At 42.3% G+C, this 24,950-nt stretch overlaps 1 protein-coding gene across 1 annotated transcript in view; it reads right to left on the bottom strand.

The window, feature by feature from the left end:
- Window positions 1-24,950, bottom strand: part of spon1b (spondin 1b) — a 93,197-nt gene that overhangs the window by 8,058 nt on the left and 60,189 nt on the right. Inside the window, exons 7-11 of the mRNA XM_047596167.1 lie at window positions 16,922-16,986; window positions 14,788-14,989; window positions 9,541-9,681; window positions 8,272-8,347; window positions 5,982-6,164 (exon numbers count right to left, since the gene is read on the bottom strand). Of these exons, the coding sequence (XP_047452123.1) occupies window positions 5,982-6,164; window positions 8,272-8,347; window positions 9,541-9,681; window positions 14,788-14,989; window positions 16,922-16,986 (667 nt within the window). The remainder of the gene's footprint in view (window positions 1-5,981; window positions 6,165-8,271; window positions 8,348-9,540; window positions 9,682-14,787; window positions 14,990-16,921; window positions 16,987-24,950) is intronic.

Raw genomic sequence — 24,950 nt, 5'->3', positions numbered from 1 at the left:
TCACTGATCAAAGAGGAATCATTTTCAGATCTACTCAGATCTAGCTTTACATCACACTTAATGAGAAAACTTAATATATTTTGAGTCTGTAACAGCGCAAAGTTACTGGGCAGGTGGTGCATGTCTGAGTAACATCCACATGATGTCATAATGTTGTGGCTGGTCAGTGTAGGTGCACAGGACAGATGAATAAATAATTGACTGTATTTAAATAAATATATATTAGCTGTTTGTTGGTGTCCAACCTATGGGAAGACTTTGTCCCCAACCTGCATAGTAGCGAGTCCGGGAGGAACACATGCAAGCCTGAAACAGAAAGGCCACAAAAGACCTTTCCCACAGCTGCCACTTTTAAGTCGAAGGCATTAATGATGGCTGCACCACTTTTGTAGAGGTTCTGCATCGTCGCTTGCTGCCTTACTAGACTGAGCCATCGTTAGTTCCACCTGTGATCAGTCCAAGTGTCTGCAGTGACAAAGTTCAGCTGTACGGACCTCAGCAAGTTTAACTACTGAACAATGTGCCCCTAAAACCAGCCACTTCTGAAACCATTAGATGTTCTCCTAGAGGGTTTTTTTTTTCAAGAGTAGAGGATGCACGACAGGAATACTTGAACAGGTCCACCAGTTCCAGGACAGTCTCCCTACACACTGAGCTAACCTCTTTAACGGCGGCTTAGATTTCCGCCCGTGCAGCTGTGACAAAGTTGAAAGCGCCGCTTTCAAACGGCTCTTCCTCAGAAGCCACTTCAGCTCTCTTTTAATAAGGCGGCCCGCCTGAGGGACAGTTCCGCTCACAGCGGGGGCCTGAGGGAGTCCGAGTCAATATGTATGACCTTGGCTCGTTACGGCTGGAAAGTGAACCGCGGCTCCTCGACCTTAACGAGGCTCCGCTCTGGTGTATTTTATCACTATTAGCCCGCGCCGAGCTTCAACATCTCCCTACTCTTCGGTCCCAGGGGACGGCTGCACACACACCTCTGACTGCCTCTCACGGCCAACCGGCCTTTCCTCTGATGCAGACAATCGCTTTAAAAGTCAAAACTAAAAAAATCCCAGGATCTCAGTGACACGTTCTACTATCCGAAGGAAAAACAACCGATCAGTTCATATGTGCTGGTCCCCACTCAAGAATAATAAATCAATTAATAACAATAATAATGAAACAGAAACTAACATGCTTAGTTACACTCACTTTGTAAATAACCCATATCTATACTGGATGACAGTTTGTACAATACTGTAACTGTATAGTCCATTCTTTTCTATTGCACAGTCATATATCATATGTCTTCAACAGGGGGCCCGCGACCCCTAGGGGGCAGTGGAGGTACTGCACAACCCCACAAATTTAAATTTCTTAATACACATGAAATGAATTCAACATATTTTAGTAAAGGGATAAGGACAGCTTAATACTGAATGTAAAATGATAATAATAATAATGTATATTTATAAATAGCACTAGGCTGAGTTTAATATAGAACACATATAGTAGGTAGGGGGTCCCGACTTAATCCCTCTTCAGTTTGCGGTCATTGGCCTGAAAAACGTTAAAGACCTCTGGTCTATATTGTAAATCATTCAGATAATATTTCTTTCTACTACTGTTTATTTTTCTCTTTTGAATACAGTTTTTTTTGTCTACTGTTTACAGAGCATCTCGCACAGCTGTGTTTTGCAATGCAATGACAAAGGAAATCTAATTATTTTATTTATTTATTCACTTATTTTTCCTCTTGAAACATATTTAAAATTATGTAAATGGGAAAAATATAATATTTCATTTTTTATATTTCAGTTAATTGTTTAAATATCACTATTTTTAAAATTGTTATTATTGTTGATGTTAATTTTTATTATTTTATTATACTGTTATTATATTTTTTGTATATATACATATATTTTTGGTTCTTTAAAAGTGTCTTGATTTGAAAAATAAAGTTCTCTGAATCTGAAAAATGATGCCTCCAGCCTGAGATTCACTCCCTGGCTTCCTCCCTCATCTAAAGCCCTCCTCCTGTCCCTGCATGTGACCCCTCTCACCCCTCCATCCATTTTCCCTCAGCTGATGTCGACCACCAAACTCCCCCGCATCAATTACAGTGCCATCTTTGTTGGGGACGCTGCCCTCCAACTACCTCGGGGACGGCGTTGCTTACCTGCTATGGCCTAATAAAGCAGAACTAAGTGAATCATTAATAAAAGATACAGGTATCTCCAGCTAGGACGAGGCCCCCCGAGAGCCGGAGTGTAGTCCCCGGGAATATTATTCACCCTCGGCGGCGTCCCAGCCCACCCTCCATCTTTGCCCCAGTGTGAACAGCGCAATTAGCAATCCCCCACCGCACGCTAACGGAGCGCTAAATGAAAACAAAGGAGAAGAGCTTAGGAACAAAAAGCTACCCGTGTTGCTGTCTGATAATCGATAAGGGGAGTAGCGAAGGGTGGAGGAGACAGAGAAGCTACTTCACTCTTCAACAAAAGACCAAGAGTGAAAGACAGATCCTCTCAGTATTTGGAACTGACAACCTCACTGGAAATTAGACGAACTTGCAGTCGTCTGTCTGTACTTTTCTGTTATGTTTGTGTGCTGCAGGCTGGAGGAGTTGTTAGATGGTAAAAGAGCATCAAACTGAAACATCTGACTGCAATCAGACAGAAAAGCATCTGCCTTGACAGCAACGGGGAGAAAGAAACGCTAATTTGTTCAAATCTGTCATCGGCTGGATTATCCGTGAACTGCCACGGCCTTGTTAAATATGATTTGTGAACCTTCACTTTGTTTCTGAATCGTAATCATTTTCCTGGACACACAAAATCCTCCAGATATTCTTAACAGCTTCAACCAACAACTGCAATCAAATCCTGATTTAAGCGCCCCGGATGCACAGGGCCGCTCAGCGTTAAGAGCTAATCCACATAATCTTTTATGTTCCACTGGAGTAATGAGGCTATCCAATGACAGTGTTTATTCTGTGTAATGAGGGATGTTCTGTATTTTGTTACATATTCTCTTGATATCGGCTTCACTCATTTAAATTTCACCCGTTTCACAGTCTGCACATTTTCTTTGCCATTCGTTTCCTTCTGGTTTACCTGTGTTTCGCTGTAACCCTCCAAAACAACAACCTCAGCGTTGGTACAAAGGCTGCACCGTGGCTTTTCTGGATTAAATAACTCTACCAGGCTGTGAAATATGAAAAAAAACTAAAAACTGAAGAAGAGGCAGCTCTATGTCACCACTGCAACTGTTTTATCTGTTTAAGTCGGGAAAAATACCTGAGCTTTAATCTGCTTATTATTTTTTTTTGGAGGGTTTGCTTCCCTTGTTGATCAGAATTAAATGCCCCAAACCCAGAAAGGATTAGACATGGAGCCCTTGGTAGCGCATCAGAGTGTTCGTATTTACGCAACAAAACAACAGTTGGAACTAAATCAGGGTCAGAAGACTTAAACCTGAACTACAAAGGTAATTTGTCGTGCAGTGTTCGCTTAGTTCTTGCAGAAAATACTGAATGCCAGTTTCCTCTAGCCTGGTCTAGGTGAGTGCTACATGTCTAAGTAACAACCATACGAATGAAAGTCGGGTCCGAAAGTTCCCCAGCAAAACACTGTACTGTTGGTGGCCATAATGTTGTGGTTGATCAGTCAGCCATGCCATTTCATTATGATTATACTGTCATCTTAAAGGGACGCACACCTACTGCAGACAGAGACCAGCAGAGACGTGGGGCGAGAAACTATTTATAACATTCAGAGAGTTGAAGTGACAACAGGAATAAAAAGAACAGATAACTTTGAGGCAACGGCCAACTGGAGCAGTTGAGTTCCCCAGAGATCATTAGACCAGCCACTACTTTGGTTCCTCCTGGTTACCATCCTGTCACAATAAGAGGCAAGGGAGGGAGGACCCAAGTCTAGACACACAGTCCAGAGAGACGGGCTGAACATCTCAAAGAAAGTTTAATGACAAATCCAAAAACAGGAACAAAAAGCGCTGCTGTTGTGCAGCAGGTAAAATCCAAAAACAGGAGAAATCCCAATAACGGAAGCAAGATAAGAACCCAGGAACACAAGGGAACATATGTCTGTGTGAAGGTTCTCAGTCGTCCAGGTCGTGGTAAGTCCAGTTTCACTTTCTTAAATGCTTAAAAGAAGAGGGAGTCAGCAATGACGGGATTTTCTTTTCAAATAGAGAACAGTGACGCTATAGAAGATCTAGCTGTGTATATAATTTTTCAATTTCAATTTATTTATATAGCGTCAATAATAGTACAAATTGTCTCAAGGCCCGTTACAAAAACTGGCCTGAAACCTCCAGAGGAAGCCCGAAGGCAACAGTGGAAAGTAAAAACTCTTTTAACAGGAACACATCTTGAACAGAACCCAGCTCATATGGAGGAACACATCCGCCTGAGGCCGGCCGGGCAGAAACAGAGAAGATAGAGAGAAAAGAAGAGCAGGAGAAAGACAAGATGAACAAACCTCTGTCATAGATACATACATCAGACTAAAGCAAACATGTAGAATCTAATAATACAAGACATAGATCATGTGATGTGATGACATGACAGTTTGAGAGTGTAAGAGGAATCATGGGCAGGTTGGAGAATTGTTCATCCAGGCCACACACTCTCAATATTTGATAGTTCTTGCTTCAATTGGAAACATCTGGCGTGCGATATATAATCCTCTTGTATATAAACAAGAAAATTACTTAAGCAACCGCAGCCTGGATCGTGCACAAGTGGCCATATGTCAGGCACAAAGCGACAGACAAGGAGTGAACCGGCCCTTATTTGAATTTTTAAACTACAGTCAAAAACTTCGCTTGCATGAGGAACTGAATTTGTGACAGGAACCAGAGTTGTGGATGGTGTTTCCTTGTGGCAACTGGGGGTTCACGACCCCTAGGGGGTCTGCGGAGGTACTGCAGGGGGGTCGCAAAATCTGTGGTTGATTAGACATTATTTATATACACTTTCCCCCACAAATTTAAATGTCCTTAAATACACATTAACTAGAGTCCAACATATTTTTTTTATCCTTCAGTCAGCACTTCTCTCACTCAGCTTTACAGGAGCTGTCTCAACAGCGCATCGTTTCACACAGAGCGCCACGCTACCCTAGGCCTGTCTATCTAAGTCTCCTGTACACAGTAGGCCCCGCCCCTATCACTGCTGAGTCAATCACAAAGTCGTATATCACACTCTGACCCTGTCAGTTTCCCCGCAATTGGCTGAGAGCCTATTCGGTCCCCGGGTGAAATCCCAGATGCTGCAAAATTAGTATAAGAGAAGCTAACAGTGCAGTTCGCTCCCATCAGCATTCATTCATTAAAAGATTCATTAAAAGATTAGAAATTTTCTCATCAGGGTCAGACATCTCACTAATTGATATGTGCCATCAGATGGTTTGGTGATTCACTGCCCCTACTACATGTAGCTATGTTTAAAATATTATATCATATAATATAATATTGCATAACTTACAGTAATCCACTGTTTTGATTTCTTATGAGTTTTGGTGAATGTTCTTTATCGTCTGCACTCAGCTAAATACGAAACGCTCTTTTCTCATCATCTACAAACAACAGAAATATATTCACATCATGTCCTGGTCATTTCCTTCTTACCATTTAACTTATAAACCATAGATGGTCGTTCAAGAGTACAAAGTGTAATTAATAGACATTTTGGAACACAGATCCAGGTTTTCACGTGCTAACGCTAATGCTCTCTAATTCTTTTTTTAGCTTTTCTTTTTGGCTCTGTCCGGGTGGAATTAAAGAGCAGTTACGATCAATCTAACGAGGGAAACAAAGAATTATCTGTCTATTTAAAGTCTGGCCGCCGTCCATGCAACCAAATGAATGTTATTTACTGACGCAAACCTGGCTGAGAATCCCGCTGAAGTCTTCTTGGCACCTACCAGACTCTGTGTGTGTGTGTGTGTGTGTGTGAGTCTGTGTGTGTTTACCCTCCAGACTGCATCCCGGGCCCATGCAGGGCTGGAAGTCCTGAGTGTGCGGGCACGGCACGCTCAGGTCCAGCTGCGCCTTCAGCATCCTCTGCCTCATCCGGCGTCCCTTTTCACACGTGGCGCTGCTGCACGCCGACCAGGGAGACCAGCCCGAGTAGATGCACATCTCTGGAGTGTCATCTAAGAGGCAGAGAGAGAGAGAAAGAGAGAGAGAGAGAGAGAGGGAGGGAGACATGCAGATCTTTGATGGAGGTTCAATTTGCTTTTTCAAAACTTAATTTTCACTCAGTGTTTTAGCCGATCTCTGTTTGAGCTGTCGGGTGCAGTGGGAGGGGTGAGCGAAGACTGCGCTGACACTGATTATAAAACATCGTACCCAAAGGTGATTACGGCAGGTAATGGACTGCAATAGGCCACAATGTGACATCTGAGCGCAGAGAGGCGGCGGAAGGGGAAAGACGGAGTCGGAGAGAACGCGCCGAGTGTGATTTGTGAACTTCTTGTCCAATTATCAGCGGCAGAGGAGCTACAATGAGCAGCAGGGAGCCGGCGTCAATTAATAATGCTCTCTCAGGGTTTGAGGGAAGCAGAGAAAATGAGAAAATACACTGTCGGGCCACAGGGAAAAACTTGAGTGAGTCCAATTCTCCGGGATAGCGCGCGGTGACAGACGAGGGTGAGGGAAGAAAGGAGCTGGAGACGCAGAGAGAGAGAAGGGGCGAGAAGAAAGGTGGGTAAGTGGAAGTGTTGAAGCTCCGAGCGGACCGGGGGGACCAGCCCGAACGGATACTCATCTCTGTAGTGTCATCTCACGCAGAGAGGGGGGAGCGATGACGGGTGGAGGAACGGGGGAGGAAATAAAAGGAGGAGGGGAAGAAGCAAATGGCTCATGACTGACTGAGGAAGACATTTATTAGGCAGCAGGAGAGCCTTGTTAAAGAATTTCTGCTGTGTGCGCAGAATCCTGCTCCCCGCCCGTCGCCACTTCCAGTAAAAATAGCCATGAAGGACTCGTGCGGAGCATAAACACTGTCATGTACCTCCTGGTTAGCTCGGCTCTGGATCGAGAGGTAGAAATAAATCCCAGCTCATTCGACGACTGTAAGGTCACAGATGTGATCCCTGTATAAACGTTGGAAATGAAAAGCGTCCGTGGCCGTTTGATGGCGGGAAGAAAGGCAGTCACTTCGAGGTGGGATAAATGTTAAAGGTTTTAACTCACTGTCTCCCACAAGACATGAAAAGGGTGACACGTATATTATTTAGATCAAAATAAAATAAATTTAGAATTTTAATATAATCTATTTTTCGTATTCTGGGTAAAAATTATTTAGAGTTTATTTGTAATTAAGTCATTTTTTTCATAAATTAAAATATTTATTTAGATCAAAGTAAAATAAAATTACAATTTCAAGATATTTTTTTTTCCCATTCTGTAAAAAAATATAGAGTTTATTTGTAATTAATTCATTATTATTTTTGCAAATTAAAATACTTATTTAGATCAAGATAATTTATTTTTTTCCATTGTGGGCAAAAATACATAATTTAGAGATTATTTATAAAAATATAAAGGTTCATATATTTTTTTTTTAAATTTAGTAGTGAAATGCTGTTAAGGAAATTTAATTAAATTTTCTTCAGATGAAAAAAATAATTTAACCTTTTTAAATGCCTTATATTACTCTCAACCAAACCAACTCTAAATCTAATATTAGATTTAAGTCAGAATTTAACTTTGGGTTAATGTCTCAGATTTGGTTTAAAACTAGTCATATGCATCACATTCTGGTAACAGCCCCATGTGCATTGCTTCTGAAACATCCACATTGCTGCTGCGTCACAGAGCATCAGGTTTATCTGATAAGGACGGGACCGGACTGCAGTTGATCTGCACCAGCGGGACGAACCACCTTCACACAGCGGGGTGGAGACAAAGCCTTTCCAGGTGTGTGTTCTGACTGTCTGACCTCCCATCTGAGCATCAGTCGTGTCTGTGCTGATGCATGTGTGTGTGTCCTTGAGCGTCATAAGACACTGAATGCCTGCAGCGCTCGTCGGGTCTGTGAGCTACAAGATAGTCGGAGTGGAGTTTTTTTTTTCCGGCAGAGTGGGATCTGAAGAGACAGTCAGGTTCAAAGAACACACAGGGATGCAATATTACAGAATGATAGGGGCTGAATTATTTACTAAACACTCCGTCTGGCTCTTTAAGTTAATCTATCTTGTTTGGGGTCTGAAGCTGAAGGAATGCAATCAGGACAGTCTGTGTGTGTGTTTACTGTACCTTCCTTCTTCTCCTCCTGTCCAATATCAGCTACTATGTCATCTATGGTGTCTGGCACCACGTTGCACTGCTCTCCCTGTGCAGATAAGGAAAGCTGGTGTCACACACTAACGCACACATTCACAAAACCATGTCGAAGGCTTCTTGATAAAGCAGCATCTGAGCACGAGATGCAATGTTTGCACTCGAGAAAAGACCTTGAAATACATCATTGTGAGTCCGTTTACGAGGCTTTGTGTGTGCTTCTTTCTGGATTTTCTTCTGGCTTTTTCTATTAATTACAAATACCGTGCATAAAGTTGCTCGGTCGCCATGATATGGTGATGTGATAAGAGAGAGAGACCTCTGCAACTGAAAGACAACGTGACATGACTGCTAGAGGAAAGTGGCATCTGTGTTGGAGGGCAGGTTTTCTATCAGCTGATCATCTGTGACTGTGTAACTCCTCGCCCTTCAATAGGGAGGAGAACTGAAACCAGGAACGCTGACATTGTAAACACGATGTGCAATATTTTGTTTGTTTTTCTTATATATTATTTTTTTTCTTTTTTCATACTGCAATACCACTGCAATCTGTTCATAAGTTGTAGAGATGCTGGCACAGGTGTAGCAGGGAAGGTAATACACAATGTGGCTTTTTAAAAAATGATGACTTACGAAAGTAGAGAAGAAAATGTGCTGCAGAGGTGAGCAAGACAAACAAATCCAAACAAAAGAGAAACCAAGGTGCAGAGAAGGTGGGAAAACAGCTGGAACAACAAGTTGGTAACTCAACAGAAGACTGGACAAGAGACAAAGAGGGAGGGACAGGGCTAAGGTTAAACCAAGTAGCCAACAAACGAAGTTGGGAAAACACAAGGAAAGTCAAAGTAATTGAAAGAGACTGGGAGCTTCCTGACACAGGCATTTCTACCTAGTTTAGATTTTACTGATATTTATTTACTGAATTTGTGTGATAAAAGAAAATACATGCAGTGAAAATGATTTTTCAAACCGTTATAATGTGCCTTTATTTTCTATAAATTACTCCCAATGCCTTTTCAAAATGACTTTCTTTTAGTTTACATTCCGGCTGAGGTGTTGCCTCAGCGGTAAATGAGCAGAAACTGAAAGTGAATAAAATTGCCAATTTATACGTGGCATTGAAATTTCAATTTACAAATACAAATGTATAAGTTTTATTTATTCACAGTTGTCCCTCCGGTCTCCTCATGGTTATGCATTTCAAACAGCCCCGCGCACACTCTCCACTTATGCACAGCATTTTACCTTTCTAGCAATCCGTTCCACCACCAATCTGGCCAGAGGGGCGATGGCCCCACCGTCTGGGTCGTAGAATGGGCTCTGAGGGTGATCCAGACTGGTCAAGGGTCGGATCTTCTCCTGAGGGATAGTGGGCTTGTTTGGTGACTGGAAGAAGAGTGAAAGAGCTTATGTGAGTTTAATAAAGGATGAAGAAAACGTACTGCAGCTGAATGACCTTACAGGACCTAGCCCAGTGTCTCCCGACCTTTCTTTCTCAAATTTTACACTGGAAAAATCCCACGGCACACCAAAACCATGGGTGTTTTGTTTGAAAATGGCATTTAAGTTTTCTTGTATCCATGGCTTTGTAAGACGGCTTTTCCCCACACACCAATCAGAATGGAGTCGGCTCGGTTGGTTCCCCGGTAGAAGTAGATCCAAAAGAAAGAGAGCTTTCATTGTATTGTCTTGAGCTCACCTTTTTTGCTTTCTTCTGACCACTACTCATACTAGGACCTTCATCTGGGTAAGGATTTTGTCCAGGACCTAGTTCGCACTAAATATTTATCCATTGCTATCACCGCTGTTTCACTCGAAGCAACTTATTCTGTTGTTTGAATGTCAGCAGATAGACAGACAGGTTAATTATCTACGAACAAACGAAGACTAATTATTAGTGGCAAATAAATAATTTTCTGACCCATTAAGTGAAACTGGCACAGAGGTTGGGAATCACTAACCTAGCCCACTTTGCAGGTGCTCCATTGGCTCATACGTATATGTGTATGTATGTGATTGGTTGGTTATTTATAATGTGCGCAGGCAATGGTCCGAAACATGTCAGTTTAATAAAGTTGTTCCATAAACCATATGTTTGGCTGGAGTTTTGCTCAAGTCATCTGTGTCGGAATCATAGACTGTATAAAAAGTGGACGCCATGACAGCTCCTAAAAAATGTGAAGTTCCCCTGGCGGCTGGCTGCAGTATAGGTCATAAGCTTCACCTCCTCCATATTAGTGGATGGGACTTGGGCCTAAAACTAAAAACACTAAAAAACACGTCAAGTAAGGATGGTTTATGCCCTTGTATCCCTGGAATACTAGCGGCAGTTTGATCAACAGGAGGGAGAGGAGACACATTGTCCTTAGTTCCTGGACCACAATACAATTGAACCCACCACAAAGACTAAAGGCCAAGCACCAGCGAGTAAATTCATTCTGTGGCAGCGTAATGGGAAATAACTCTCCATACCAGCAGGTGCCAGTAGTCGGTATTCATCATTGAAATAGAAAACAGGAAGAGCAACTATTAACTGCTAAGAGGCTAGAAAGCTACAAAAAAAATGATTATGATGTTGTGACTTCCTGTTCAGTTTCTCTAAACTGATCAACCAATAATCGTCTCATTCCGTCGCTTACACAACACGGTAAATTGACTAAAAAGTCACCAACAGGGGTCTGAGTAGCACCAAAACTAAGGTCGGAAATGCTCACTAGCTTGGTGTGTCATAGCCATAAAACAAAGCTGTGGCACAAACTCTCTAAAACAGAGAATAGATCCTTCCTGCACAAACATATATCCAGAACCCACCTCAACAACTATCGTTTACTTCCCCCGTCAACTCCCTTGCTGGATGTCGCCGAGTTTCAACGTGAATCTTAAGTAGAACCGACTCCGACAGCTCTCTCGAACGATCAAGAGAAATGGACGTGCGCAAATAAGATGCAGCGGGTAGGGATTTGGTAGTCGATGTGAAGGGCAGCTATTTACGCCCTCCCACGTTTAAACTGTGCACTCTGTGTCTTGAGGGCCGGCGCCCTGGAGGAGAACATCTGCTCTTGTATATTGTGTATGAAAAATGCCTGAGGGAAGAAAGTCTCCGTTTTGCGCAGAGGAACACTTAGAGTAATCAAAGTTAAACAGACAGGATACGGGCCATGGGAATTATTTGTGGGATGAGAATACTAATCCAACAGCAGCAGTATATAGTGAATGCATGTCTGTAAGATAGGCTTTTAAAATAAGGACAAGACAATTTCTATCGAGGGAAAGAAGAGTAAAGCAGCAGTAATACAAAATGCAATTTATAAAAAATTAATAATGCTGCACAGGTGTTTAATTTTATTCTCCATTCTGACCAAAAAAGACAGGCAGGTGTAAAGGGCCCGAAAGTCACAGATAGATACAGATTTTCCCATGAGCCACCTGGTCTGCAGCCTCCGTTCTGTTTGATCTCAGTTTGCATCATTTAAACGCCCCTTTAATAAGGTGTTTGTGCTAGCATGTTTGTTCCTGTATTTTTAGAACTATAAAAAAAAAAAAAAACTACAGAGAGAGAAGATAGGAACAAACATAAATCATTCTCTTTGTTCTTTCAGGTTTGCTTCAACTGTCATTTCAGGTTTCAAACAAACTTTAAAATATACTAGAGAAGTGAATAAGACAAAATAAGGACATCTGTAAAGGAGAGCATTAGAGAAGATATGAAGCTACAAATCTTCCTCAACATTGCATCTATGACGACTGTATCTAAAAGAGACTAAATCAGGACAGACTGGACAGATCAAGGTGGATTTCCAGATTGAGATAGGTGGTGTAAACCTTCAATCCCTTTAATAGGAAAATATTATCTCCTGATATCAATGGAAAACTTAATCGTATGTTCGTGAAGGTTCTCAGTCATCCAGGTCATGGTTTATCCAAAAAAAAGCTGAAACGAGAGGAGCTTGACTTGTAGAGTTTCTTGAAGATGTTTCATTCAAGTCTTCAGTCCTAAAGGAGTGGTGGTGGAGGACTTAAATAAGGGGGTTAAATAGGAGCACCTGTGGTTGTTTATCTTCAGAAAATCATATGACTAGTGTCTGTTAATGACCAGATACTGTAACCTGTAGTTGGCCCTCTTTTTCCAATTAATGGTAATCTAACGATACATTATCAGTCAGAGGCTCCTCTTTGGTCTTCTTCCTTTGGACCATGTCCAAACGATCTCAACCTGGCCCTCTAGCTTTATGTTGAAAAAATCTCACGTGAGCCACCCCACTAATCTACTCATTCCTGATCCTATCCAGCCTGGTCACGGCCAGAGAAAACCTCAACTTCTCCAGCTACGTCTTTTCCTGAAACCCATCAATGTTTTCTCTCTAGCTGCAATAAATTCATTTTCTTTCTGAGCATGGGGTAAACATCAGGTGAGGAGTTTCAAGGAGGGACAGGAACATGGAGGTAGAAAAACAACCAGTTCTTAAAAAAAAAAAAAAAAAAAAACAGGAAACAAGCCAGTACAAATATCTTCTTTGAGTGCCCTTATAGCTCACTAGACGTAGAGGGCATTCCACAAATTTCCTCCTCATCATCTTCTCTATCTCTCAGACCTATAACTTCCACTCTCGCTAGTATCTATCCAATAATGGTGCAAAAACCTTCACAACTTTTTTTTTTTAATATCTTCATTAGAGCACCCATTGGAGCCAATTACCAACCACTTTCCTTGCAAGGTCTGCAAATATAAAAACTAAAAGCCTGCCTTTTTTATGCAGTTGCAGTCCATTGCACTTACATGTCTTTGGCTGCGGGTGGCAGTCATTTAATGTCTGCTGTACTCTGTGATGCCAGCAGTGTCTGGTGGTAAAACCTGAAAACTAAGAGGAATGGGTGCATCTTGTACTTTGAAAAATGTGGCCTTCCAAAGACCAAGGAAACATTAACATCAGCGCAGACTTGTGTCACATTTTATACAATGACTGATTCCCACACATAGAGAAGAATACGCAAGAGTGAGCTCACAAACAGCCCGCTGTCACATTAATGTCAAACTAGTGGGAAAATAAATAGTTCACTCTTATTTATGTTGGATATAACACTAACTTATTGCGCCTATTCTTGGGATTATCTCAGTATACATATGGGTATACCAGGCAAAAACTAAATTCTAGTGTCAGTGTTTGTTAGGGAGCCATTTGATTTAAGGCATCTTTGCAAAGTAACAGAATGTGAAGTGAAAGAGGTCTGGTTTTATGTATGAGAGGTATTTGAAAGGAATTTACCACCTCCCTGGCGCAGGATAAGCTCCTTGCTTATTCATGAGCTTGTAAACTATAAATACATTGCTGTAGTCTCCAAACAGTGGGTGAATATGGATGAGCACCTTTCATTCCAAGGATGTAGAAAACTAAAGAAGAAGTCTGTCACGGTGGCAGACGGGCGGACGTCAGCGGCGCCGTGATGCAGCAGTCTGATATAAATACTGTTTACTGCCAGCAGCCAGTGAGCAATAAACCTCACAATAATACGCAGTATGATAAAACTGACAGCTTACAATAAATCAGCTGTTTTATCTCTTCACATTAATTTAAAAAGGGCTGGAATTCATCAAATTTGTGGCTGGGAAATAAAAAAGCAATAATATTTGCTTTGGTCAACTAACAGAACAGAACACAGTAACATCTCAATCATTACAGCAGTTGTTCAGGATGTCTGTGCCGCATCATCACAGCACACATATTATTGTTCGTATATGTGGGAGTGCCGCTGATTGCATAGCTACCTACCCCAAAAAATTCAAAATTGGCCAAAGAGGTGAAGTGTGAGTAGCCCGACAAACTTCCCTCTATACAAATCCCTCCGGCGGGAAACGATTATGCTTCGCCTGAGATCTGCTGAGCCCAATCAAATGGCTTGGGCGGATTTTATGTGGTGCTGGCCAGAAGATAAAACCAGCCATTACGTCCTATACGTCATCTGAGCGCTATGGAGTTGAGTTTTTTTTTTTAACAACAAAATGGCTCTGATTGGTTGGAGGACTATCAATTGACAATTGCACGCAGAGGTAAAAGCAGATGGAAAACAAACTGGCCTTTTAGCACAGCGCCAGCTTAGCTCGGTGCTAAAGTTTTGTTTAATACTGTGGTAAACAATGAGGAACGAACACCATGAGAGGTTTGATATTCCACTGTAATACACTGTAAATTACTGAGTGTTGGTGCAAGTTGACTTTGTAACAGAACGCATGCACTTCTATTTTAATCAACACGCAGGCAGATTAACACCTTTGGTTCTAATTACAGGGATGAGCCTGAAGCTAGTGCTCCGCTAACTTGCAAATGTTTTGATTATACTGCTGAGGCTGTACCACAGTAACGAGGGTGTACTGGTCGACCTAACTTTCTTTTGCCGTAATTCCTTCATGGTTCCCTTGGGGCTTACATTTATCAAACCGTTGACAACACTTCAGGTTTCTGCAACAAGACATTTGAGTGAACTGGGGTTCATTACTTCATACGTGACGCCACTGTCAGTGCCCGCATCCCACGGTATGAGGTCTGTGACCAGCCTCTGCACCCAGCCACACTCCTTGGTGCAGAGGTCCTCTCCTGACAGCCCCACGTTCCAGTCCGGACTGGGCCCAAGCATGGTGAGGAAGGACATGAGGTGACGGGTCCTGTCCACAGAAAACTCAGCTGACGGAGCTGCTCGCCTGGTGGAAGGAAAATAAAGAACATTACCATATACTCGCTGCAACGAGGACTCATAACAACCTCCTCTATCCAAGTCTGCCGCTGTAATTTCAGTTAAATATGGCCGGTTTGGATGTTACGACCTCTGACCCAAGTCCCGCTGCTAATTGCCGGAAAATTGAAGCTGTGAAATATCCAATTAGAGGCAGAAAATTGCTCATTATGACATTTTCTCTTTGCGGGTCCGATACCTACTGAATGTAATAAGGTATTCTGAACACAACAATAAGGTAATCAGAATTTTCTCTCTTTGGTATCTTAATTATCACGGCTTAACCAAGACATAAGAGCAGACCCCTACTATTTCAGAATAACGTGACAAGTTTGCACGCAGAACTGGAGAAAAATGAGCTCATGTTTCATGCTCACAGCGAGTGTGCGATTGCGTGGGTGCGCACGCATGTGTGTGAATGTTCTCATTAGTAAAAAATAATAGTGGCACAATATATCGCAAATGACAGACAACGCTAGGAGGGGTAATTAAACAGATGTTTGGTGAGAGATACAGTACATCAGGGCGTTTGTGTGTGTGCGTGTGTAACGTGTATGTGTTATGTGTGTGTGTTCATGCCCACACTGCGCTGAGGGGCTAGAATTGTGATAAATTTCTAATTGCTCTTGAACTAATTCCAAAGAGCGCGCAGGATGCCAGAGAGTGCAACTATTTAGACGAGTCAGCCTGGCTTTTTAAAAAGCGCATAAAGAGAGCCTTCAAAAAACAAAAAAAAACAAAAAAAAAAACAATTAAGAATATGTTTGCCGTAACACAATATTATCTGGATTTTAATTATAATTCATTGTTCACATTGAGTGTGTCGGAAATGAAACTTTCCCCCAACTTTTAAAGTATTTATCCTGCTGCTCATAATTCATGCAAACACCACTTTAGCAAACACTGATATTCTGTCTGGAGAAAAATTAAATTAAATCTGTGCCTCTTAGTGTTCCTTTTGTCCACCAATTATACTGTAGGATATTGACTGCTGAAAACATACGTTGTATAGTTTATCTACTTTAAGCTATCTGTATTATTTTATGCCTGAAAAGAACATAGTGTTGAACAATCAGGCAGTTTCTCCGAAAGACAACACGGTGCATCTTTAAGTATTAACTCCTCATGAATGGAGGAATTCAAAATGTTTTATAAACCCAAGGCTGTGTGATTATTTCAAGCTATGAAAAGGCACGTAATCCTCCAATTAGAGTTGAGAAACTCGAGTTGTATCGAGTACTCCTGCTGAAAACATGATGAATTAACTATTATCACATCCATCCTTTCACCTCTGATGCTCTTAAGTACTTATTTATGTATTTGTCTAAATGTGTGTGCACGTACGTGGGCGTTAATGTGTGAGTGCTGTTTCTATAGTGTCAAATAAACAAAATTAATCAGAAAAACTGGCACTCAGGTATGCATCAGTATTATATTAACTACCTAAAATGACTGAAACAATCTGAAAAAAAAGTGATTTGATGTATACTTTTTGTTTTAGTTTGGAGTGGAGCTTATGCCCCATACTGCAGCCAGCCAGCAGGGGGAGCTCTACTTGCTTTGGCTTCACTTATGTCATGGCATCCACTTTTTTTTACAGTCTGTGTGACAAACATGTTAAAGCCATGCACTCCAGTTCAGTTTTGTCTTTTAACTCAGAACATAGAAAGTACAGCTACTTAAAACAGCAACCAAATACAAGTGTAATATTTCACCAACAGAGAATAATGCAGTGATGAGCTCTTTCACAGCTGACAGGCCAATCAATAAACCTTTTCCTTTGTTTTAACTTTACTTTGAATTTTGGTTAAACTTCAATGCTACAGTTTCACTGTTACAACAATCGCTCTCACAGATCTGCCATTTCCCTTCAGTGGATCTGACACTGAGCGATACTTACAGGTTGAGTGGCTGCCACGCCGGCCACTGAGCCTTCGTTTTAATGACAGTCAGTACTTCGTCTCCCTGCAGAGGAAAAAGCCAGAGAGAAAGAGAGAGTTACAAGAAGTAATTTGTCTCTAAATGGATGAGTATAAAGGGACAAAAAAGAAACATTAACAGAGAAAAGGCCAGAATTGACAAATTGACATGACTGAGGGTGGGTACTCTCGACCAAGGACAGCAAAGTGTATTCCACTTTTCAAAGGCTTAAGAGCCTGGACAAAGTGTGTCTCTTATCAGGACAAAATGAGTCTGTGCTGTTTTATAATAGCCGTCTGTCATTCCAGCGAGGAACCCCCCCTCCCACCTCTCTCTGTCTCTCTGCACTTCGCATGCCGCCCATCGCTCTAACCGCTTCTCTCCGCAGCATTACGGCCACTTTATGGGCCACACAACACATTATCTGCCATAATGCATCTAATTATTCAGCCAAAAGCAGGCGGACGAATGATGGATTTAGTGTGGCGCAGCACTTGATTGCAACTGAATTGGAAAGTCCGAACTGGCCCTTTCTGATTTTAATGAGAGCCTCTATTGAGTTTTCTCCACATCCGTCCGTGTGTTTTTGTATCTTCTAAACACACAATCAAGCTCGCAAACACACAACTGCTTTAGTTTGGGATGTTCCAAAAGTGTTTTCCTTTTTGTTCTTGGTTGACAACTTGGCTCGAAAGTCGTTTTCCCTGGTGCCTGTGTACTGGATGGCGGTTGGTTGAGTGTGTGTTTGTGTATGCCTGTTTGTGTGGATCAAAACAACATGTCCATCTCTTCCTTGGAGCACCCCAGGACTCTCCAGCATCTATAGATGTCAACCCAACCTCTCACATGCAGTGCAAACACACAGTAATGGACACAGAAAGATATATAGATGAATGAAGACAGTCAGAGTGATAGAAATGTCGTGCCGGCTCCACAAGCTGGCATGCATTCAAGAGAGACAGGGCCCATAAACAGACAGAGTGATGAGCACAGGATAAATATCCATATACCGGATGTGTGGCAGGCAGGAGATAATAATAACAGAGAAGACTTTTGTATTTCCTCTTAGCAACAGCAATGGCCTGTGTGTTTGCAGTTTAGTCAAAGGGATAGTTGGACAAAAATAAACTTTTCATTTGGATTTTCTGGCTGAAAGAGAAACAACATTGTTTGTATTTAAACTAGTTGGAAGTAGTCCAAACTACTTCTGGTTTGTGAGGAGCTGCAGCCCGAGTGCTTTCAAGAAAGAAAATAATGCAGAAGCTGCAGCAGCTTGGTGGGTCCAGTGCTCTGACTGTGTGAGTAGAGAGCGACGTCTAAAGCTGACAAATGAAGCCAACATAATAAGTTACGAAAACTGCAGTTCCTCTGACGGCCACTTGAGGGTGGCTCCAGAGGTCCATGTCAAAATCTCCAGATTTACAGCAGAAATAAACATGTTCACAGCTAGGTCTCTATAAATAACTCATCCAATCACAGCTTAGGCATAACTAAAGGTGTGGCTGCCTTGAGTCACAGGTTACAAACTGCCTCCGCATCACGTGATTGGCTTAGCTCCACCTCATTCCCATTTAGTTGAGAGTAAAGTGGATGAAACTTACAGGTGACAGATGAAATACAGCAAAAGCATAAAATGCATACTGCGAGCATGCACCATAACTCTGTGAGCTGCTTGTTAAATGTAAGATGATTACAGGCTGGACTACAGAAGGGAGAAAAATACAGATGATGCCTCTGCACTTCCTTCCATTGGCCAAAGTGAGGTTAGATTTCTTGGGATACGGGCATTGCTGTCTAGTTTGTGTTTGGAGCCAGAGCCTGAGCCGCATTATCGATGTCCCGCCAATACTTCCTCTAAACTCAATTGCATTTGATCAGTTTGACACTGCACTCTGCTCTACCTCTTCCAGTTACAAGGCAATGTTGGATTATAGACTGTATTTATTCTGTCCAGCTGTCATGATCCTACGGAGCCACTTTTTACAGTGTCCAATAACTAAAATTAAATTTCTCCGAACAATGTAACACTTGAAAGTACATCAACATTATATTAGCTACGTAAAATGACAACAACCAACCTCGAAAAAAAAAAAGATGTGTACTTTAGCCAGCCACCAGGGGGAGCTTTACTTGCTTTGGCTTCACTTGTGAGGAGCTGCCATGGCGTCCATTTTTACTATGGGTGGGACACAGTTCTTATCAAGGTCAAAAAGCTTTTTCAATTGGTGACTAATGGGGCCAATAATGCACTGCTGTGAGATTTTAAATATATACATATATTTCTTTCCAAAACAGTATATTGGACAATCCTGAGGGCTTCTTGTAGCAGCAGATTTCCTCTAAGTCAACTTTCTTTTTTGTAAAGCCATCACCGACCAAGTGGGCTCAGTGGGGGTTTAACAGGTTCACACCAGCAATGGAGCAGTTCAATCCATGTAAGAGGACAAGAAAATCTTCCACAAAACATCTTATATGGAACAATTTGACAAGTTAATCGCCGCTGGACCAGACGGATGTGTCCAGCACAGATTTATTTCAATAAGAGCTAACTATACGAACTCAGATAAAAGAAATATCATATCACACCACTTTGTATATGGCAAACATCAACAGCTCACTCAGAATTTAATAATAAATAAATTAATAAGCATGCCAAAACGCTGGTAAAGGCTATTACATTTCCAATGTAAATATCCTGCATTTCACTGCGTATATGACTAAACATTTCCATTTATTCACGTTTCCCACCTTTGTAGCACAAATGCAAATAAGTCAGTAATTACATGTTTTCCACATTTGAAAAGAAAAAACAACAACACATGTTCACGGGGAAAAACATGCTGAAGGTAATTTTCTGTGTCGTGCTTTCACTCCTTCCTCCATATGCCATTACCAGACACCTCAGAATGATCTGGTTCAATTTAGCCTAAGAGAAAAAAACATCTCATTCCCGCGAAACAGTCCTGCACATTTCGCGGCAGCCCTCAGCCGGTATCACGTAACGCAAAATGCTTCGTGGGGGCTGCTCGGGAGATGCAAATCTTCTTCGTAATGGTCTTGTTTGTTTGTGGTAATTATCGTAATGGCACAAAATGACGGTGATTTACCAGTGTTTTAAATGCACATTACATTTTCATGAATGTTTCCAAGGAGAGCAGAAAGGAGGGAACAGATGCCAAGGGATGGGGGATTTAGAGAAGCCAATGGGGTAAGGAGAGAAAAGAGGAGAAGAGAATTGTGGAAGAGAAGAAGAGAATGGACAAGGACCAGTGCACAACATGAGATGGGGATGAGAGGAGAGGTTGGGATGGAGAAAGTGATTTGCGGGAAGGAATGAGGACAAAGCGGGAAAAAAAAGTGAAGACAAAGGAGACAGGTACTATGTGCACAAAAGAAACTCCAGTTATGTTGTTTTTCCCCGCAAACACAATAGTCATAATAGTTTTATTTATAAAAGTGGCAAAATACTTCCAACGCGCAAACACAGCTTTCCACTTTGTTTTGTTCAACTGCCTTCTTAAAAAGATTGGCATCATGATGCTTGCACATATCCAAGACTTAAATGAAGTTTTGAACAAAGATGTTTTCCTAACTTTTTAGTTAGTCAGCGCAGTGGGGCTGCAGAGAGGAGGTAAAACCCAGGTCATGGTATGTATCCGAAAATGCTGAAGAAAGTGTCAGCCAGTAATAGAGCACATATTAACTTCAGTATATCATCCTAATAAAATATTGCAACTCAGTAGTGATCCTCACACTCCCTCGCTGGTGCAGTGACTGATTCCACTGAGGTGCAAAGTTTCTTAGCCGAGTGATTCTCTGTCACAGGTCTGCCGTCACCGGTGCTCTGTCACGCTCTGCAGCGGCAGGTGTGATGGCAATGAAAACGGAGAGGAAGGCGCGGAAAGCCCTGGACACATCTTACAAAATAAAATTACGAAGATTAGTGAGTGACACTGCTGGCAAACACTCGGGTACACGGGGCCGAGGTGAAAGGCTTCCGAGTGAAAGAGCACTGTGAGTCACCGCCGTCCACGCGGCATCTGAGCCGTGACAGCGGATATAACATCTATATCTGGACCATCAGGATGATGGATGGGAAAATGGTGGCGGCGTAAAAGAGAGAAATAGAGCGATGCGGAGGAGGCGGACAGCATATAAAAGCGGAGCTGGAAACAGATCCAAAGGGCAGGGTGTTTCAATTCATCTAATGAAAAATACTCAACGGCCGAGGCTCAGTTTGATTAAATGTGTTTCCCATTAGGACAACGCGTTTTACAGTCAGCTGCCAATAAACACAATAGGAGATAAGCAGTGAATGAAAACTATGCATTGAATTAATGAAGCGAGCCTGTGTGGTTGTTCCAAAAAGGTCCCTGTGTCTTTCAGCAGGGCCTCCGATCTGATCACAAGTGGTCTGCTCTAACAACGGATGGGGACACATTAAAGATCAGATCGCAAAGACCTCGTTTAATAATTAAGAACAAGACAGAGTGAATGAAAACATTGAATATGAGAAGGTTATGTGCAACTGTGATGTAAACAAACAATATCAGCGTGTTCACGCTGAGTGGACATGTAGCATTAAATCACTTAGTTTCCAAGACAGTGACCAATGACTTTATTTCCCTTAATTGCCACAGACGTTCACAGCTGTAAACAGTGCAGTGTGTGTTTGCAGGCATCCAGATAAATAAATTAATAACAATAGCCAGTTGACGTTCATGGTTATGACACAGTAACCGTTTTGAGCCAGCGGCTGGTTTCACGTCTGATGCGAGTGTTTATTAGCTCACAGAACACAGAAATGAGATCTGAGCACAAGTGGTCACTTGAGACGCATGTGGAGACACATTCTCCAGACACCAGGTCTTTAAAGACCACTCGTGTGATGCGGTCACCCAAAACACAGGTTAAAGCCAAGTGGAAACTGGACTGAGAAGACTGAACAGTGATTGCTTTCTCCATCTTTACACTGATGACAAATTTACTATCAACCAAAACATTATGACCACTTACAGGAGAAATGAATAACATTGGCCAACAATTCGGTTTTCTGCTGGGAAACCTTGGGACCTGGCATTCATTTAAGGGGATGTTACTTAGACATGTACTGTACCACCCACCTAGACAAGGCCAGACCAGACACCCCAACCCCATAGCATTGAAAACTCCTTGATGGCGGCAGTCACCGCCCGCAGGGTGCAGCCTGACATCCTGCGTGACGGAAGCATCATTGAGCAACATTTACAGATTCCACTCTCCTCGACCTCCACATTGAACCGCACTCTGAATGGGACAAAGGTGGACATGAAGGCAGGCCTGTTCTTTCCCAAATCCCCTCAACGGTCTCAGTTCTGCCCACTTATCACTCAGCTCACTTTGGAATGAAGTTTTGTCTGGAGGGACTCTGCGACACGAGGCTCTGTATTGTCTTTCCCGACTCGGGTCTAATAAAGGAAAATGAGCCTGGGGACTTTGGGGAAGGGTGTCCAATAAAAAATCAACACTGCACTAATGCAATTACAATTGCATGGGGGCTGTGGAACAGATGGATGACTGGGCCACTACGTTGTTACTCAGTTGGATAAAATTCACAGCTTACTTCAAAACGCACAAACACACACACACACAGATACAGTACTACATGTCACCTTCTCATTCAATTCAATTAGACGGTGTGTCCAAAGTTTTGAATAGTAGTGTATATATACATATACCGTACTGAAACATATCATGCACTCGCCTCTATCTAAAGTAGAGTACATGATGAAACAATCTAACATTGACGAAGTAGACTGCAACGCCCGTCATCTCACAAGATGCCTCCATCCAGATGCTCAGAAGGATGTCTGTCAACCACCTGTGACATGGATATGAAGACAACAGTCATACTGTCTAATTACACTGTAACTGAATTTTCCCTCAAGCTAGCTGCTTTAATTGTAGAGAACAGTAAAAAACAAATCCAGAGACTTCAACAAACAAAGCCCATATTGTCTTTCCCCTGAAGTCTCACTAGTTCCAAAGCGATCATTGATTGTGTTTTTATTTCCAAGATGACACGATCAGTTCTGACAGCGAAAGCCTTTGTGTTTGAAGTATTTCAGAAACAAATTTTAGACACTGAACGCTGAGGCCCCTGGAGGTATGACCCATCTCCATGTAACCCATCTCTGATCATATTCCAACAAATTGTGCACACTCAGAACACCAACGTTCACAACAGCGAGATCCCACAGCCCACATCAGAACCTTTACGGCCGTGTTTTCAGTTGTAATGACGGCAGCTCTGATGCTTCCGGCAAGTGCAGTAATATCAGCCAATAAAAAAAAACATGCTGCTTTATTTGATGCAACCAATTAAAGTCCTGAGGTGCAGAAGAAGAAACAGAACCCCGCCATGTTTTGAAGATAATACATCTGCTGCGACGGCAAGAAAAACGCACCCAATGTTTTCAGAACCAGTTCTCGTTAAAGCCATATGAAGTATTCCTCTGTGACACCAAAGTATTTATAAGAAAGGGGTAAGAGGAAATAGAGGAGGGATGAGGTAGTTGACCGGGCTTAATCACAACTTTGGAGCAGTGAGACAGAGCTCCCAAGAGAAGGAGAGGTATATCCCACCAGAAAAGGTTTGAGGAAGAGCTCTGTAAGTCGGGGCTAGTCTGGATCAGACTTCTCATGTGGATTTGTGTACTTATCAAACTGAGGTTCCTTGACAAATATTCTTGTCAGGTTTTTTCTGACGGCCAAGGGTCAGAGACCTGGCAAGCAGCAGCAGCAGCAAAAAAATGAAATGTTTTCCCTGCCCACCTCACAGTCCTGGCTTCCTAAGGTGACCTAGGGTGATATAATGGTGTTCTGACACCACTATAGAAGCCACACTTGAGACTGTCATGGTCCCGGCATCTGAAAAAGAAAGCTGAGAAGTGGTGTGGCTGAATGTGGACTCCCAAGTGCCAGAGCTGAAGAGGGCTCTCACTCTGTGTACAAACTGAGGCTTTCTCAGTCGGCCCCGGTGTAGAGCCTTTAAGATCCTTGGTACATAAAGTAGAGAGCCGTCGGGGACATCAGATATGCCACTGAAAAAGGAATAAAGATGACTGTGGATCACCAACCTGTGGACCTCACATGCTACTTAGACACGAGCTGGGTCCTCATCCACCCTAGCTGTGTTATCTAGGAAGAGGTGTTGAATGTTAAAAAGGCACACTCGAGGAGAAACTTCACAGATATTTCTCTCTAATCTAAAACATGCACACACAGCAGGACAGTACTTAACACTGAATGAACCAACTCGCATGATGGAAGCGGGCGTAAAAAAAAAAGGAGACTGTGGTGCAACGACTTCGTCAACCGCCACTCACAAACCAAAACATGTCACGAACAGTAGCAAGGGAGGGAGGACGCAAATGCACACAAAGTGGATTCAGGAGCAGGCATCAAATTGACTTTAATAAAAACTGTAATAAGGTAACCCAACAGAAACCGATAAAGACCAAACACCAAGACGAGTAGAGGGGCGTAAGTGTGGAGCACACAATTAGAAACCAATCCAACAATCAAAGTGGGGAAAACACAGAAAGTAAAGCGGTAAAGATCAAGAATGAAATTAGTTTTATTTTTTTAATGCAACACGGCACCGGCTTGATTTCTACGGCGACGATCAAAAAAATCTGGTGAATAATCTCATATATGTATCAGACATCCGCTGAGAAGGAGAAGGTTTTCCTCACCTCTAAACTCTGTTATGCAGTGACAGCACTACACCATTTACCATTTACCATTTGCCTGCACTCTGCGGTGTTCGTTTCGGTGCCAAAACGATTCTGTTTGTGTGTATCTTGTGCACGCATTTCCTATATCCCGGGGCCCTGGTAATCCATCACAGCGGTGTCAGGTGTAATATGTGACACATTCACCTGAGGAAACATTGTCACATTAGTCAGCATGGATCACTGTCGAGCTTCGTCTCGGCAGGCCTCTGTGTTTGTTATAAAGAGCCGAGC

The sequence above is a fragment of the Mugil cephalus genome, chromosome 10 (assembly GCF_022458985.1).
Source record: "Mugil cephalus isolate CIBA_MC_2020 chromosome 10, CIBA_Mcephalus_1.1, whole genome shotgun sequence".
NCBI classification, from domain to species: domain Eukaryota; kingdom Metazoa; phylum Chordata; class Actinopteri; order Mugiliformes; family Mugilidae; genus Mugil; species Mugil cephalus.
Note: the sequence above shows the minus strand (reverse complement) of the source record. Positions and strands in the feature narration are given on the sequence as shown.